The 16968-nt window shown below is 33.9% G+C and overlaps 1 protein-coding gene across 4 annotated transcripts in view; it reads right to left on the bottom strand.

Moving 5' to 3' along the window:
* The window catches only part of LRRC28 (leucine rich repeat containing 28), a 196309-nt gene that overhangs the window by 67427 nt on the left and 111914 nt on the right, over positions 1–16968 (bottom strand). For 3 of the 4 annotated variants that reach the window (XM_001925096.7, XM_021098403.1, XM_013993224.2), the window contains one exon: positions 407–613. The exons of the other annotated variant lie outside the window; for it this stretch is intronic. In XM_001925096.7, the coding sequence (XP_001925131.4) occupies positions 407–613 (207 nt within the window). The remainder of the gene's footprint in view (positions 1–406; positions 614–16968) is intronic. 4 annotated transcript variants of the gene reach the window in all.

The raw sequence follows: 16968 nt of genomic DNA, 5'->3' as shown, positions 1-16968 counted from the left end.
AAATCAACATCTAAGCAGATACATTTGTATAGTAGCTATCCTTTCATATTGCTCAATATTCACTGTCAATTATAAATATGTAATATATAATATGTATTATATACAATATATACATATATATTTTAAATCCCTTTCTCTGAGTAAACTATCTCATATCTCATATATACAGTCTCTAAACAAACTTTTAGCACAGATTTTGTTTTTAAAATATGAAATTCCTTACTAAAATAAACTTCATTTGTTAATTAGGAATGATGCTTTATTCACAGCAAAAATGGATTTGGAAAAGAATCTTCAAGATAAACAGAATGACGGAAACTAACTAATCTTTCCTAGTCAAGGAAACAAAGGCTTTCCGTCTTGTTCTTTAGCTGTTTTGCTTTACCATATAAACAGAATCACTTACCAAGTGGCAAAAATGCAAGACGGTTTCCAGCCATGGAGAGCTCATTGAGGCTGGGCAGCTGGCAGAGATGGCGCGGAACACACCATAGACGATTTCGGTCCACAGTGAGGTACTGCAGAGAAAGGCACAGGTGAAGCCTCTCGGGTAAAGCTAGCAAACGATTGGTAGAAATGTCTAGTGTCTGCAGCTCCTTCAAATCGCCAACCTCTACAACCAAAATCAAAATTAAGATAAATTGCATCCTGATTAAATGAATTAATTCAATAAATAAAATGAATCAATACTGTAACAGTTCAACCAAATAAAATTAGTAGCTGCAACTATTTCCATAGAAATGAATGTGGAAGTTTACGATTTAGGTCTGGTATGCAAATAATCCATAGGTATCTTTAAATTAGCACACCAGAATTTTTTTAAAAAGAAAAAAGTGCCCAGCATTGAGAAGGAGAAACATGAAGTGGTGAATCTGAGCCAGAAGTGTCTTACTATGGCTTCTGCCTCTTGATGAATCAAAAGCTGTTGCAAAGGTGAAAAAGAACAATTACAGCCATGTCACAGGACCTGGTTTTTGCTACCTTTGTGGTTTTACCATCTAAGTAGAACAGTAGGGGACTAAAAAATATAAATTATGGTAACCCAGTAAGTGTACCTTGTCAATGTGAACTAAGCAGAAAGTTTCTGAACTAAGAATTAGGATGTCTTTTGAAATTTTCACCATGGTAAAGATTATAAAAATAAAATGAACCTATTGTAAGGTAATATTCTTAGATATTAAACCACATATCCAGGCATGTGGTTCCTTTTTAAAAACCCACTGAAAGATGTACATATCCTATGAAGATTTACCTTCATTCTACCCAAATGAAATCCTTCCACTTACTCCAATATTCCCTCATTATTAGTGTCTGTATTTTAAGTATATATGTATTTGATGGTGAGTATAATTATGTTCCTGTCATACACAAACTGCCAAGGTAGGGAAGTTCCTCATAAGGCACTCTGTACTCTGCAGGGAAAATTACCACAAAGCATTCTGAGCAGAGGGAGTTGTCCTAACCAATTTCCAGGGGAAGGACAGCACTCAGTCCAGCACAGCACACTGCACCTGACAAGTCGGCTTCTATCATATCACTTCCATGCAGAAGACCACTGAGGCCACCTCTCAGCCTTCTCTAACCTGACTGTGTTCCACAAGCCATTCCTCTCAGGTGAAGGTTTCTCATGCTCCTGCCACTCAATCACACCCCACTGGGTACATTCCAGTTTGTTCAGACTTGGATTAGTATGAGCAATGTCCTCTCTACTGGAGAGAAAATTTTCTGTCCTCTTGGATGTCCAATTACACATATTAGCTTTTCTTAGTGGCAAATGGCTTGCCAAACTATAAATTATAGCTCACAAGCAAAATCTGGTCCACTTTTGTACTGTCTACAAACTCAGATTGGTTTTTCTATTTTAAAAGGGTGGAAAACCCAACAACAATAATGACTGTATATATATATGATGGAGACAATATGTGACCTTAAAAGCCTAAAAACATTTAATATCCCAACACTGACAGAAAAATTTTTCCAGTCTTTACTACTTACTGCTACTTAATCTTTCTTTTTTTTTTTTTTTTTGGTCTCTTTTGTTCCCAGACTAGGGGTCAAATCAGAGCTATAGCTGCTGGCCTACACCACAGCCACAGGAATGTCAGATCTGAAGCAGGTCTGTGATCTACACCACAGCTCACAGCAACACCGTATCCTTAACTCACTGAGGGAGGCCAGGGATCAAACCTGCATCCCATGGATACTAATCAGATTCGTTTCTGCTGAGCCACTATGGGAACTCCTATTCTTATTTACTCTTAACAGGAGCATTTTTAATAAAAGTAACACAAGCGCAAAAACACATTTAATTTCTAGGAAGAAATTTAATGTGCCAGGGAGTTCATGCTCTACTTTTTAATCTCCCCAATACTGCACAAACACACATTTGAAGACAGTAGATAGGATTCAGTGGACAGTCTGTGACTCTGAACGGGAGTCTTGTACTGTCTGCACCTAACTGATGCACATGGGAGCCAATTTCACTCCTGACTCTATCAGCACAGTATTCCATCTACCTAAGTTTGCCTGCCTATCTATTTCAGACAAAAACAAACAAACAAACAAAAACCCTCCTAATCTGCAGTATAAGGGGGTTAGGGAGGTGAGAGAAGAATTATCACCTTTTAGAATTAATGAAAACAAGAAGAAACAAGAAATCTTCATGACTTCACTTTATAAAGTTATTATGGGAGTGAAATGGGACAGAAGTGCAACCAATCAGCTTACAGACCATGGGCCAGGTACTGAGAGAAGAATGAGACAAGGTCTCTGCCAAAAGAATCACATTACATGTAAGAGACATTTTGTGACAGGAGCTTGGAAAAAGAAGAGTTAGATGAAGAGATGGAGACGTTTTTCCAAAATGTACTGCAAGAGATAAGAATTCAGATAGGTCAAAAGGAAGATGGATATAGCATTTCAAGCCAGGCATGGGATTGGGGTTGAAAGCATGAGGAAAGGCATGTAAGTGAAAAAATAAACACAACATGCACAGTGGACTACTTGAGACCCAACAAGTACCAAAGTTACCAATGGAAAAAAGTCAGGAAATAAGTTCAATACAGAGGGCTTGATGGAGACATGCATGATAATGAATACTGGGTAGAGAAATTTGGACTTGAGAATATAATACTTCTCAAAGATTCTCAAAGGATAAAAGGACTCTTGGAAATATTAGAAGGTAAATATGCCAAAAGCAATAAAAAGAAAAAGACAATAGACTGGGAAAACAAGTAGACATTTGACAAGAATAGAGGCAGTGTAACAGAGTTTGAAGACAAATCACATAGACATTGTAAAAAATGCTTGAATGGAAATGAAAAATGGTGAAACTGGAAAAAAAACAGATAATTTTAAAGTTTATAAGTATGGTGATGCCATTGCTAAAAGAAAAAGTTTAAATTTTATCAATACTTGTGAACTGTAGTATCTATAAGCTACTTATAAGCTTATTTAAAGGAATTTGGAAAATCCATTAAAAAGCCACATGGGAGTAGGTAAGCAAAATAAGTTATTTTCATCATTATTTCAGAAATGATTAAATTTGTAAAAAATGTTTTGCTATGATTGCAAAAATCACTAAGGCCTATTATCATCCATTTTAACTGAGTATTGCCTAACTGTACTATGAAATGGGAAAATAATATGTTATTACGAATTTAAATTTTCTATGATTTGGTAATTTACTTTTTAAGAGATCAACATTCACACTATGCTTTGACAGACATGCACATATTTTCAGATATTAAAATTAATAGCAGCTATAATGGAAAAAATAAAAATCATTTAAAAAAATTAGTAATACTTTGACAAAGAAAAGGAGAACGTAGGCTTGTTAGTACCAAAGAACAAAGTACTAAAGATGGGAAGAGGAAAGAGGAGCTGACACTTCTTATTTCCTGTACGTGATGAATAAAAAAACACTTAATTAAATCTGAAACATGCAGGACTGCATCTATTTAATGAACAAATGTAACAAAAGGGTATCTTTTCTAAGTAGCTTAATATATAGGCCTTTTCATTTGTTAGAAAAAAAAAAACCCTGAGCTAATTATTATTCCAATACTGAGTAGAATACTACATATAATACAGTTGGAAAATTAATAATTTTGTCATCCTATGATAGTATTTGGAAAGAGAGAAATAAAATTAAATAGGTTCTCAGGTAGAGTGAATTAAACATAATTTTCATGACCATTTTATAACCATATAAACCTATATATGGATCTTTATTCCAACAAAATTAAAAAGTACACCTGTTAATAAGCTCAGCTAAGTGAAAGCACACTTTTAGAAAACAAAAGAGTCAAAGAAACTTTAAGATTCTAACAACACAAAAGAAATAAACCTGGTGTGGTAATATATCATGAAGGAATAAAGAAACAGAGTACAAAGTGTGGGCTCAAGTTAAAAACTGGAAAACTATCAGCCAAATCTAAAACTAGAAATTTGGCCAGGTTTGGAACCTGCGCCGATGTGGGGACAACAGGATACTCTTACGGACTCTGCTGTTTTTCCTTCATTCCCTAAGGTCCATGTTTCCTGCTTGTATCACTTCCATCAGCCTGAAGAACTTTTATTTCTTTAAGAGTAGTTATGTAGGAAACAAATTCTCCCAGTTTCCCTTTATCTGGGAATGTCTGTATAACATTGTAATTTCCAGAGGTTCTTTTCATTAGACAGAGAATTCAGTGTTGCTCATTCTTTACTCTTGGTGCTTTAAAGACGTTTTTCCACTGTGTTCTAGCCTCCATGATGTCTAAGGAAAAATCCGCAGTTACTTGAATCATTATTTCTTTGGGCATTTTCAAGATTTGTCCTTTATCTTTAGTCATTAGTAGGTTGATTATAATGTATCTATAAATGGCTTTCTTTGAATTTATCCTTTCTGGGATCTGATGAGCTTTTAAAATTTGTAAACACATGTCTTTCACCAAATGTTTGAAGTTTTAGCTATTATATCTTCAAATTTAAGAGTTATTATATCTGGGTAAATATAATAAATTATCACTTTTCTCCCTTTAAGTTCTTTGTTATATATAATTGCTGAAAGCATTTCAATACATGAGCTACAACTTAAATAACACAAAGGTCAGTGGGGGAAAGTGAAAATAGTTCACAGCAGATTTTGAAAGATATGCATAATGTAATACCTAAAGCAGTAACTAAAATAAATTAAAAAAATAAACCCCAAAATACAATAAATGAAGACAGAATTCTAAAATATATTAATACCAAAAAAGGCAGGAAAGAGGGAACAAAGAAACAAAAAGATGTTACAGACACACAAAACAAAACCGTAGGCTTAAATCTAAAAAGATCAATAATAAATTAAAAGCAAACTGCTTGAGAACACCAAGTAAAGGAGATTATCAGACTGGATTTAAAAACAAGACCTTAGTACATTCTATTTAAAAGGAATCTGTTTTACATATAAATGTATAGGCAAGTTAAACATAAAATAACAGAAAACCTATGCCATGCAAATAATGCCCCCCCCCCACAAAAGCTGTAACTTTCAGTATGATGGAGTGAGGAGGATGCCAAATCCTCTCTGAAGAAGCAAATATAAAATTTTACAAAATTATCAAAAGCAACCATTTCAACACTCTGGAAATTGACTTAACAGTGTTCAAAAAATAGAGAAGAATTTATTCATGAAAAACTATTGTACTTCAGATAAGAAGAGAGAAATCAGTAGCATGCTTCCTTAGGGTGGCTCCCATTCCCTCATCTAGCTTGGTTAGGACAATAGTTCTAACATGGCAGGGCAGGCTGCAAAAAACCTGCAGCTTTACTGATGGAGTAGGCTGACTTGGAACAAAAGTCAGAGGGTTGATGTGGAATGAAAGGTGCAAAACCTATATCCAGTACTATTATAAGTAGCAATCTTGCCTTTTTTTTTTTTTTCTTTTTTTGGGTCTTTTTTAATGCCACACCCCCGGCATTTAGAGGTTCTTTAGGCTAAGGATCAAATGGAACTGTAGCTGCCAGCCTACATCACAGCCACAGCAATGCCATACACCCCAGCTAAGGGCAATGCCAGATCCTTAACCCAACTGAGCAAGGCCAGGGATCAAACCCACGTCCTCATGGATACTAGTCAGGTTTGTTAACTGCTGAGCCACGACAGGAACTCCATAAGCAGTAATCCTGGTCACAAGCAAACATGGGAGAGGCTGAGGGGTATTTCTGATTAGGGCAAGCAATGGAATAAGCAGATGAGCCAGGAATGTTAACAAGAAGGAATGGGGTTATAAAACAGTCAGAGAGACATTTGATAGTCTCTCCACATATCTGAGGCTGACAGGAGGTGGTGAGCAAACACCACAGAGGCTCAAGAGACCCCAGAGGGCTGAAGCTATTTCCAATCCCAGCTCTACAGAGAAGTTGCTCACATGCACAGAAGAGAAAAGAGAGGGTCCAACAGAAAATTATAGCTGGGGTAAACCTGCAAACTGTCTAAATGCTAAATGTGTTTCTGAAACCACATACACACAGATCCACTGACAGAGGACAGAAGCTTTATTGGCTTAAGGTGTTCAGCCACTAAGTTATACAGACACAGGGCAAAAATCACAGAAAGGTTTAAAAGTTAAAACAAAAATAATAATAATAAAGCCCCACCAAATAAAGATATCAACGGTCACACACTGTGGGGAAATGAATTTCATGTTTTAGTTCAAGCAAATTACTAAGAAAAACAAACAAATAAATAGCAACAATAGCAACAATCTTCATGTAGGAAAAAATAATCAGGATTCAGAGTTGCTACAATACAGTATTTAAAATGCAGGTTTTTTTTTTTTTAATTCTAAGATTTGCAATAAAACAGCAAAGTATAACCCATACTCACGAAAAAAATGAGTAAATAAAAACTGATTCTAAGTGGATGCAGACGTTTGATTTAGAAGACAGCGTCAGCAGCTATAATAAAAAGCAGCTATACTAATTATGTTGAAAGAACGAGAAGAACAAGTTTAAAGAACTGGAAGAAACTATGACAATGACTTGAAAAACAGAAAACTTATTCTCAATAAAGAGAAGAAAACAAATTTTGGAGCTGAAAAATACAAGTGAAAAGGAAAATTCACTAGTCAGTCTCTACAGCAGATTTGAATAGGCGGACAAGCAATCAGTGATAAACAGATAACAAAAACTATCCAAATAGAAACAGGCAAAAAAGACTGAAGAAAGTGAATAAGGCCTTAGAAATCTGTAGGACAAAAACAACTGCACAAATATTTGTGTGATGGGATTCCCATTTAAAAAAAAAAAAAGGATAAAGGGGAGAAAAAAATATTTGAAAAAAATAGTTGCTGTAAATACCAATTTTGATGAAAAATATTATTCTAATGATCCAAGAAGACAAATAAATACAAAGTAGGATAAACACAAAGAGATCCACACTTACACATATCATAATCAAACTGTGGAAGACCAGAAAAATCTCAAAAGCAGCAAGAGAAAAATGATTTGTCATGTTTACAGGAAAAATAAACACACACTCACATGCAAAAGCCTAACTTCTCACCACAAACAATAGAAGCCAGAAGGCAGTAAAATAACATATTCAAAGTGCTAGAAAATAAAAGCTTTATAAATGAGAAATTCTATATTTACAAAAGCTATCCTCCTAAAATAAATGCAATATAAAGATAATCACAGTACAGATACCAGACACAGACACAGAAAGACAGAAAGATGCAGAAAGAAAGAGTACCAGAAATGGCAAAAATACGGGTAGACAGAAAATACCCTATAAATACATCATTTTCTCTTTTCTTAACTTCTTTAAAAGATACAAGATTATATGAAGCAATAATTGTAAAATTATATTACAGAGTCATAACATGTATTCATGTAATATATATGACAGTAATAGCAGAAAGGAAAGGAGAAGATGTGGGACAATATTGGATAAAGTTTCTAAAATTTACCAGAATTGTTAGTTTTAATCAGAAATAAATGGTAATTTATTAAATGCTTATCCCAATTCCCAGAACACAAATAAGCTCATTAAAAATACGTAGTTTAAAAAGCAGACAGAGGAGCTGAAATCATGCATTAAAAATATTAATTAACACAAAAGGAGGCAATAAAGGAGGTACAATTAACAAAGATATAAGATGTGTAGAACACAAATGGCAAAATGATGGATATAAATACAACCATATCAACAATTACATTAAATGTGAGTAAACAACCAATCTAATGAAAGTATGTCAGATTAAATAAAAAACAATGCACTGTCTATAAGAAACACACTTTAAATTCAACTGTACAAACAGCTGAAAGTAAAAGGATGGAAACAATATAGCATGCAAAAATAACCAGAAAAAATAGAGTGGCTATATTCATATCAGAAAAAAAAAAAGACATTAAGACACAAGATATTACAAGAGACAAACAGGAAAATTTTATTTAACAGTGAAGTGATCAATGCTTCAGGAAGACATAAGATTTATAACTATACACACTTAAAAACAGAACCCAAAATTACACAATGCAAAAGCTGACATAACGTAAAGGAAAAGTAGACATTTCAACAATAATAGATGGAGACATCAATGCCTCATTCTCAATAACTGACAGAACATCTAGACAGAAAATAGGCAGGAACATAGAAGACTTAAACTATACTATCAACCAAGATGACCTAATTTGACATTTGCAGAACACTACAGCAGAATACATATTCAACTGCACATAGTATATTCTCCAGTACAGACCATATCCCAGACCATAAAACAAGTCTCATATATAAAGGGATTGGGATTGAAATCATATAAAGTATGACCAAAATGGAATTAAACAGAAGTCAGTAACAGAAAGAAATCTGAGAAATCCCTAATATACTTCTAAACAACCTGTGAGTAAAATAAATCAAGAAGAAACTTATAAAATGTTTTTACCAAATGAAAACAATAATATAACATCAAAATTTATTGGCTATAGGTAGGAAGTAAATAATGCAAATTTAAAACTTTAAATATCTATATTAGGAAAGAAAATTCTCAAATTCCTTATCTAAGCTTCTACCTTAAGATGAAAAAAAGTAGTATAAAGTAAATCCAAGGCAAGGAGAAGAAAAGAAATAATAAAAATTATAGCAGAGATAAATGAAATAGAAAACAGGAAAAAATTAAATAAAACTTGGTTCTTTATAGAGATCAAGAATTCACAAAACTTAGCTAGACTGAGCTAAATACACACATGTATATATATATATATACACACACATTCATCTCTTCATTCATATACAAAAAGAGTGAAGACATAAATTATCAAAATTGGGAATAAAAGATGGGATATCACCATTGCTATAGAGAAATGCAAAAGATTATAAAGATTGTGAGGGTGTGCTATGAATAAATTTACTCCAACAAATTAGTAACTTAGATTAAATGAACATATTCCTAGAAAGACACAAAGTACCAAACTTAATTCACAAAGTCATTAAAAATCTGAGTAAATATATCACAACTAGAAAATTTAATTAGTAATTTAAAAGCTTCCCACAAAGAAAAGCCCAGGCCAATGGCTTTACTAGTAAAGTTTCATTGAATATTTAAAGAAAAAGATAATATCAGTTCTCCACAAAATCTTTTAGAAAACAGGAGGGGGAACTTCCTACTCATTCTCTGAGGCCAGTATTACCTTGATACTAAAGTGAGATAAAAACATCATAATATAAAGAAGACTATAGGCCAATATTCATCATAAACGTAAATGTAACAATTCTTAAGAAAATATTAGAACGCAAAAGCTAGCAACATATAAGAATGATTATATACCATGAAAACATGAGATTTATGCCAGGAATACAAGATTTGCTTAACATCTTAAAATTCAATGCAATATACATAGTTATAGAAGGACAAAAAGTACGTGGTCTTCTCAATAGATCAGAAAAAGCAATGCACAAAATCCAAAAACCCTCTAATGATAAAAACTTTCAACAAACTAGGAACAAAGTTCTTCAACCCAATAGTGGGTGTCTATAAAATAGCTAGAGCTGAGATCACATTCAGTAATGACTGACGCTTTCCCTCTTAGATCAGGAATATGGCAAGAAGGTCCATTCTTCTACTCAAGTTTCTAGCAAAGGCAGCAAGGCAAAACAAATAAACTAACAAAAAGTATCAAGATTAGAAAAGAAGTAAAACTTTCTTTATTCACAGATGACCTTACTAGAAAATACTAAGGAATCCACAACAACTATTAGAACTAATAAATATGTTTAACAAAGTTTAACAATATATTAAATATCAAGTATATTTCTATATACCAAATAATCCAAAAATTAAGTTTAGAAAATAATTCCATTCACAACATCATCAAAAAAGAAAGTACTTGGGAATATATTTAACAAAGTGCAAAACCCATCTGCTGAAAGCTACAAAATGTTGCTGAGAGAAGATAAAGAATATCTAAATAAATGGAGAGTCAGTTCATGTTTATGGACTTGAAGATGACATTGGTAACACAGCATGCTCTCCAAACTGATCTACCAATTCAAGACAATCCCTATCAAAATCCCATGAGGCTTCTTTTAGTAGAAATTGACAAGCTGATTTTAAAATTTATATTTGCAATGCCAAGGACCTAGAATAACCAACATGATTTGAAAAACGAAAATGCCCTTCATCCAATAAATAAACAAACTCTAGGATGTCCATATAATGAAATACTACTCAGTAACAAAAAAGGAATAAACTACATATACCCAGAACAATATGGCTGAATCTCAAATGCAGTAAGCTAAGTAAAAAGTCAGACTCAAAGGGTACTTACGTATGGTTCTATTTATACGATATTATGAAAATGGCAAAACTACAGAAATAAAAAGTAGAATAGTGGATTCAGACCCTGGAGGGGTATATGAAGGCTAGTATAGGGGCATAAAGGCATCATGGGGGTGCTGGAGCTCTTTAGTGGTTGTGGTTACATAACTCAAAAAGGTCCATTTTTCAGAGTTCCTGCTGTGGCTCAGTGGTAATGACCCAACTAGTATCTAGTTGAGGATGCGAGTTCGATCCCTGGCCTTGCTCAGTGGGTTAAGGATCCAGCGTTGCTGAGAGCTGTGGTGTAGGTCACAGATGTGGCTTGGATCCTGTGTTGCTGTGGCTGTGGCACAGGCTGGCAGATGTAGCTCCAATTCAGCCTCTAGCCTGGGAACTACCACAGGCCACACATGAGGTCCTAAAAACCAAAATGAAGCAAAAAAAAAAAAAAAAAAAAAAAAAAAAACCCGTTATTTTTCCTGTGTTCAATAAAAATTAAAAACAGTAACAAAAATCATTTTCAAAAAATTCTTTCTAAAAGCTAAAAATAACATTTCTATTAAATATAACATAAATTAAACATGTAAATTAAAATTCCATATATTGATTATGTGAACATTATAAATCAGAACAATTATTCTTAGTATAAATTTATATAATTTACTCAGTTCTTAGTTAATTTCTAATAATGTGTTACTTGCATTTTTGAGGTCTTTTTTTCAATCTGTTATGTTTCTTTTCAATAAAACTGTTTATAATTAATTTTATTATTAATTTGTTTCTCGGTACCTTCAAAAATATTTATTGCTATAACACCTTGATATTAATGTAGAATTACTGATATAAAGTTACAACACAGTCTTTGGAATACCAGTAGACTCCTACTCTTTCCAGCTTGTCTCCAGGTCACCACACCACTTCCCAGTAAGTAAACATCAGTTTAGATACTTTATTTAGAATAATCCTAACTTGACAGTTATTTGCATTGTTTACTTTTATGCTAAATATATAGTACCTTAACTTTTCAGCTGAAAATGATTTCATTACTGCCACAAAGTAAATACTTAGATTAAGCACAAAAATAACATTAGAGAGCCAATTTCAAATGAAAAAGCAATAAGTCCCCTTTAAATCATCATTCTGGGCTGATGCATACTGACCTAACCTAAAATTTAAATGGGAATGGGAAGGAAGCCACCCACTCCATGCCAAGTCAGTGACCACAGAGAGTCAATAACAAGGCTTGATATTTTCAAGCACTGGCTCTTTCCGGCACCACTAAAAACAGCTCTAATTTGAGCTCCAAAGCACCCTGGGTTAGGGAAGAGCATACAAAGAAATAAAAGGCAATATTTCAATGCCAGCCAAATCCCATTCTATTTACAGTAAGCATCCCTTTCTATATTCATTCCTTCTCTTGATTGGGCTATGGAAGATACATACTCTGGTATGTATAAATAGGTTCAAACGATCAGCTGTGAAATTCTGAGTTATTTATTTATTTGTTGTCTTTTTAGGGCCACACCCACTACATATGGAGGTTCCCAGGCTAGGGGTCGAATTGCAGCTGTAGCTGCTAGCCTACGCCACAGCCACAGCAAAGCCAGTTCCTAGTCGGATTCATTTCCACTGTGCCACGATGGGAACTCCTAAGTATCTTTTTAATTTACGTAGTTTTTAACATAGAAACAATTAAGAACTCATTATGTATATGTCTAATTATGTACATTATGCCTAATAGAAAAAAAGTGCTCTTACAAGATGTCTTTCAGAAAATAGACAACACTGCCTTTCTCAGTCAAACAAAAAGTTGAAACCAACTCAGATTCAACTGCATCAGTCCATTTTGAAGAAGAACCAACAACAGCATCCAGATGTAACATACCCTTGAGCTAACTGTAATGATCAAACAATGTAACCTCTTAGACATTACTTTTGACAACTGGGATCAAATGCTAGGTCAAGTAATTAAAAAAATAGTTTAAAAAGGAAATGTGAAATCCAAGACTATAGAGGTTTGTTGCATATTAAATAGAATTTAAGTTTTTCCCAATCCTTGTAATTATTTCTGTAAACCTGATGGCAGTATCTTACGAGATAAGAGAGATTATAGACAGAAGACTGGCTGCCCATAAAATAAATAGCCCCAGAATGAAATTCATTTTCAAACTCTTGTGTATGATTTGCTATAATCAATACAAAAGACATGAATATAATGCACACAACTTACAAAGGATGACTAAAACAATGTACCTGAAATTTTAGCAAGAATTTAGAAGTTAGATATTCAAACATTATCCTTTAAGGTTGCCAGCCAGCAAAGCAAATCCAGTATGTTTTCCTTCCTGTCTTTTGGAATTCCAGTTTTGGAATGGCCTTAAGATCTTGATATAGAATTACTTCACGTATACTAGGAATCAAATCCACCCTAAAAAGGATAAGGATGTGGCATCACCAATTTTACTGAAAACAACATGCCTCAAACGTTGAAGGCAAGTCAAAAAGAAAAAATTTTTTAAAGGTTTAAACAAGATTGGCACCCTCAGAATAACGTATGTATAGCACAGGTTCAATGACAGTTCAGGGGCATTTATGTAATAATAATGCCTTCTTGGTTTTGGAATGATTTAGAAAGTCTAGGAGATAAACCAGTCTTACTGGAATAAGTGGGACTTTAAGATAATTAAATTTGAAGAAATTAACAATTATTTGACTCTGTGAATTCATTTATTTTTTTGACATCCATGGAATATGGAAGTTCCCAGGCCAGGGAATGAATCCAAGCTGTAGCTGTGACCTACACCACAACTGCTTTAGCAATGCTAGATCCTTTAACCCACTGCAATGCTCTGGGGATAGAACCTGCAATCCTGCAGTGACTCAAGACCCTGCAATTTGTTTCTTAATCTATTGTACCACAGTGGGAACCCCAACTTTGGGTTTTCTAATATAGGACAAAACTGTCCACAATCACGGGGCTTTCTATATATTCATATCTTTGAATGTATGGCAGGTTATGTTTAATAACAAATAATTGCAATGGATAATAAAATTGACAATACCAGAAAGCTCATTAAGAAATTCTATTAACTATGGATCTATTATAAGCAATGTACTAAAAGAAATAAGAACATAAAACTAGCAGTTAAGAAGTCCTCTTAATTATAAAAGATAATTCAATATTATTTGAGAGTTTTAAAACAAAATGCTCTGAAACACATGGCATCTGAGAGGTACAACAAAAACTGATTTGACTTAAAGTTTTTATGTCTGGGTATCAATCTTGCCAAATAACTTCCAATAGAGATTTTAAAATGTTAAAGACATTGCTTCAGAAAAGAAAATAATACTGTTTTGACATTTTACCTGGTGCTTTGTATATGATTAAATTATGCACTAGACTCTTATTGAAATGTTCCTCAAAATAAGTTAGTGACCAGGTATTTATTTAACCAAATAGTAAATATGACACTTGAAGTATCATACCTAACAAAGTATCTGAGAATACTGTGGAAGATAAGAAAAAGTACCTAAGAAAAGTATTTGTGCTAAATGGCAATTATAATTACTGCCAGAGAGAAATGACATGTGCCTCTTCTTCAGATATATTGTTTTAGAAATTTAAAAATCTTTATTCTAAAACTTTGTATCTTTATTATTGCTTTGTGTCAGTATGTGGATTACTACTTGGAATAATCCTTTACCTCCTCATTCTGTAAGATTTATGGAAACAACATATGCAGTTTTTATTTTATTTATATTTGAGTGATTGTCTATTTCACAAATTTCTTCTAAGGTAGGCTTTTTTTCTCTTTACTAAGGTAAAGAGAAATTTTTAGGCATTGATGTGAATGAGACCACCAGGTATCCTCTGTTGGTAAAAATTACTATAATCACTCCTCAAGAAATACCAAAGTATCATAGCCCAGAAGAAAAATTTATTATTTTATTTTACTACTTTGTAGAAATTAGCTATAAGCAACTAATATTTCACTATCTGAAAAGAATACTGTTATAATGATTGCTTTAATCTTTCTAAACTCAAAACAGGGAGAAACTTACAGATAATTTTTAGTGTAAATATATTTCAAATTGATCCTTTCTAGTTTATTTCCTCGAAATTCCCATAAGAAAAGTAATTACCTTAAAAATAGAAAGTGGTTGATAACAGACTGATTTCCACTGATGGAACACTTAGAAACCAATGGTAAAACCATGCTCAACATATGAACTATAGTTCAAAAATTTTTTCCATTAATTAAAAGAATTCCACATTAAATTCAAAATATAACTATGATTTCTAAATAAATACCCTTCCAAAGAAACCCATATTATCATTAACATGAGAAATTTTACCTTTTTTTTTTTTTTTTTTTGTCTTTTTAGGGCCACACCCGTGGCACATGGAAGTTCCCAGGCTAGGGGTCAAATTGGAGCTGTAGTTGCTAGTGTACCCACACAGCCACAGCAACACCAGATCCGAGCCTCGTCTGTGACCTACACCACAGCTCAAGGCAACCGCCAGATCCTTAACCCACTGAGCAAGGCCAGGGATGGAATTGCAACCTCATTGTTCCTAGTTGGAATCGTTAACCACTGCGGCGTGACGGGAACTCCCGAGAAATTTTACTTTAAAGTGCTCTCTTTTTTTTTTTTTTGGCTGTGTCCACAGTACACAGAAGCTCCAGGGCCAGGGATCAAACCCATGCCACAGCAGTGACCTAAGCCACTGCAGTAACAACACCAGATCCTTAACTCGATGTTCCACCAGGGGAACTCTACATTAAAGAAATCTTAATTTGTCTATATCGATTGTTAATCTTTTTTTTTTTTTTGTCTTTTTGTCCTTTAGGGCTGCCCTGTGGCATATGGAGGCTCCCAGGCCAGGGGTCCAATTGGAACTGTAGCCGCAGGCCTACACCACAGCAACACAGGATCTGAGCCATGTCTGCGACCCACACCACAGCTCACCGCAACGCCAGAGCCTTAACCCACTGAGCGAGGCCAGGGATTGAACCCATGTCCTCACGTATGCTATTTGGGATCGCTAACTGCTGAGCCACGACGGGAACGCCTTGATTGTTAATCTTAATACAAAAGCAGCAAGTATCTAGATTACCTGCTACTGTTTAGAGTTATGGAGAAAACTACAAGAAAAATGAAAACAAAACTACTCAGTGGTAATTAATATCAAGGATAGGAATGAAACGGGCACAGAAAGATGTTAACTTTCCATTTTTAAACTTTCCTATACTGTTTAAATATTTATTTCTATGTTCATGTACTCCTTTTATAATAATACAAAGCTAAATTGATAAAATACTAATATGATATTTTATCACATACTTCGGGATTCCTTACAATAAGAGGTACAACAATTCTAGACACTTGTAACTCTGAGATTTTTTAAAAATGTTTTAGTTGTATTTATTTTGCCTAAGAATAATCACACAGCAATCTGTGATTAAATTCTAAATATGTGGATTTCCTAATGACATTTCAGTTTATTGAAATACAATGCCAAGAGAAAGCAAAAATTTCATAAATGTGTATACAGTGCTGCTATACAAATCTATGCAAATCTGCTTTGCTGAAGGTTTACAAGTTCTGTCATCATAAAATGAAAAAAATAAAAAATATCAGTTTCTGTCAAATGTATTACAGAAATTGAATGGAGATTCTAAAGAGAATACATGTGTTTCTTAAGATTTCTATTTGTTCCCCAACATTTGAAAAAATACTACAAAGTAGTACCACTGCTTTGCTCAACCCAGTCAATATACACTGGAGTTCAAAACATTTTCTTGTATTCTATAAACCTTCTGTTGGGTCTTGCATTTAACAAAGATTTCAAACACCTCTCAACAATAGGAAGTAACAGAAGAGTGCTACAAAAAGGACAATAAAAATTTGTAGGCATATAAATGCAGTTCCTTTCGAGGTACAGTGGAAACAAATGCAACTAGTATCCATGAGGATGAGGGTTTGATCCCTGGTCTTGCTCAGTGGGTCAGGGATCCAGTGTTGCCCTGAGCTGTGGTGTAGGTCGCAGACAAGGCTCGGATCTGGTGTTGCTGTGGCTGTGGTGTACACTAGCAGCTATAGCTCCGATTTGACCCCTAGTCTGGGAACTCCCATATGCCATGGGTGTGGCCCTAAAAAAGAGAAAAAAAAAAAAAAG

The sequence above is a fragment of the Sus scrofa genome, chromosome 1 (assembly GCF_000003025.6).
Source record: "Sus scrofa isolate TJ Tabasco breed Duroc chromosome 1, Sscrofa11.1, whole genome shotgun sequence".
NCBI lineage: Eukaryota > Metazoa > Chordata > Mammalia > Artiodactyla > Suidae > Sus > Sus scrofa.
The sequence above is the reverse complement of the archived record's forward strand: the minus strand, read 5'-3'. Positions and strand labels throughout refer to the sequence as shown.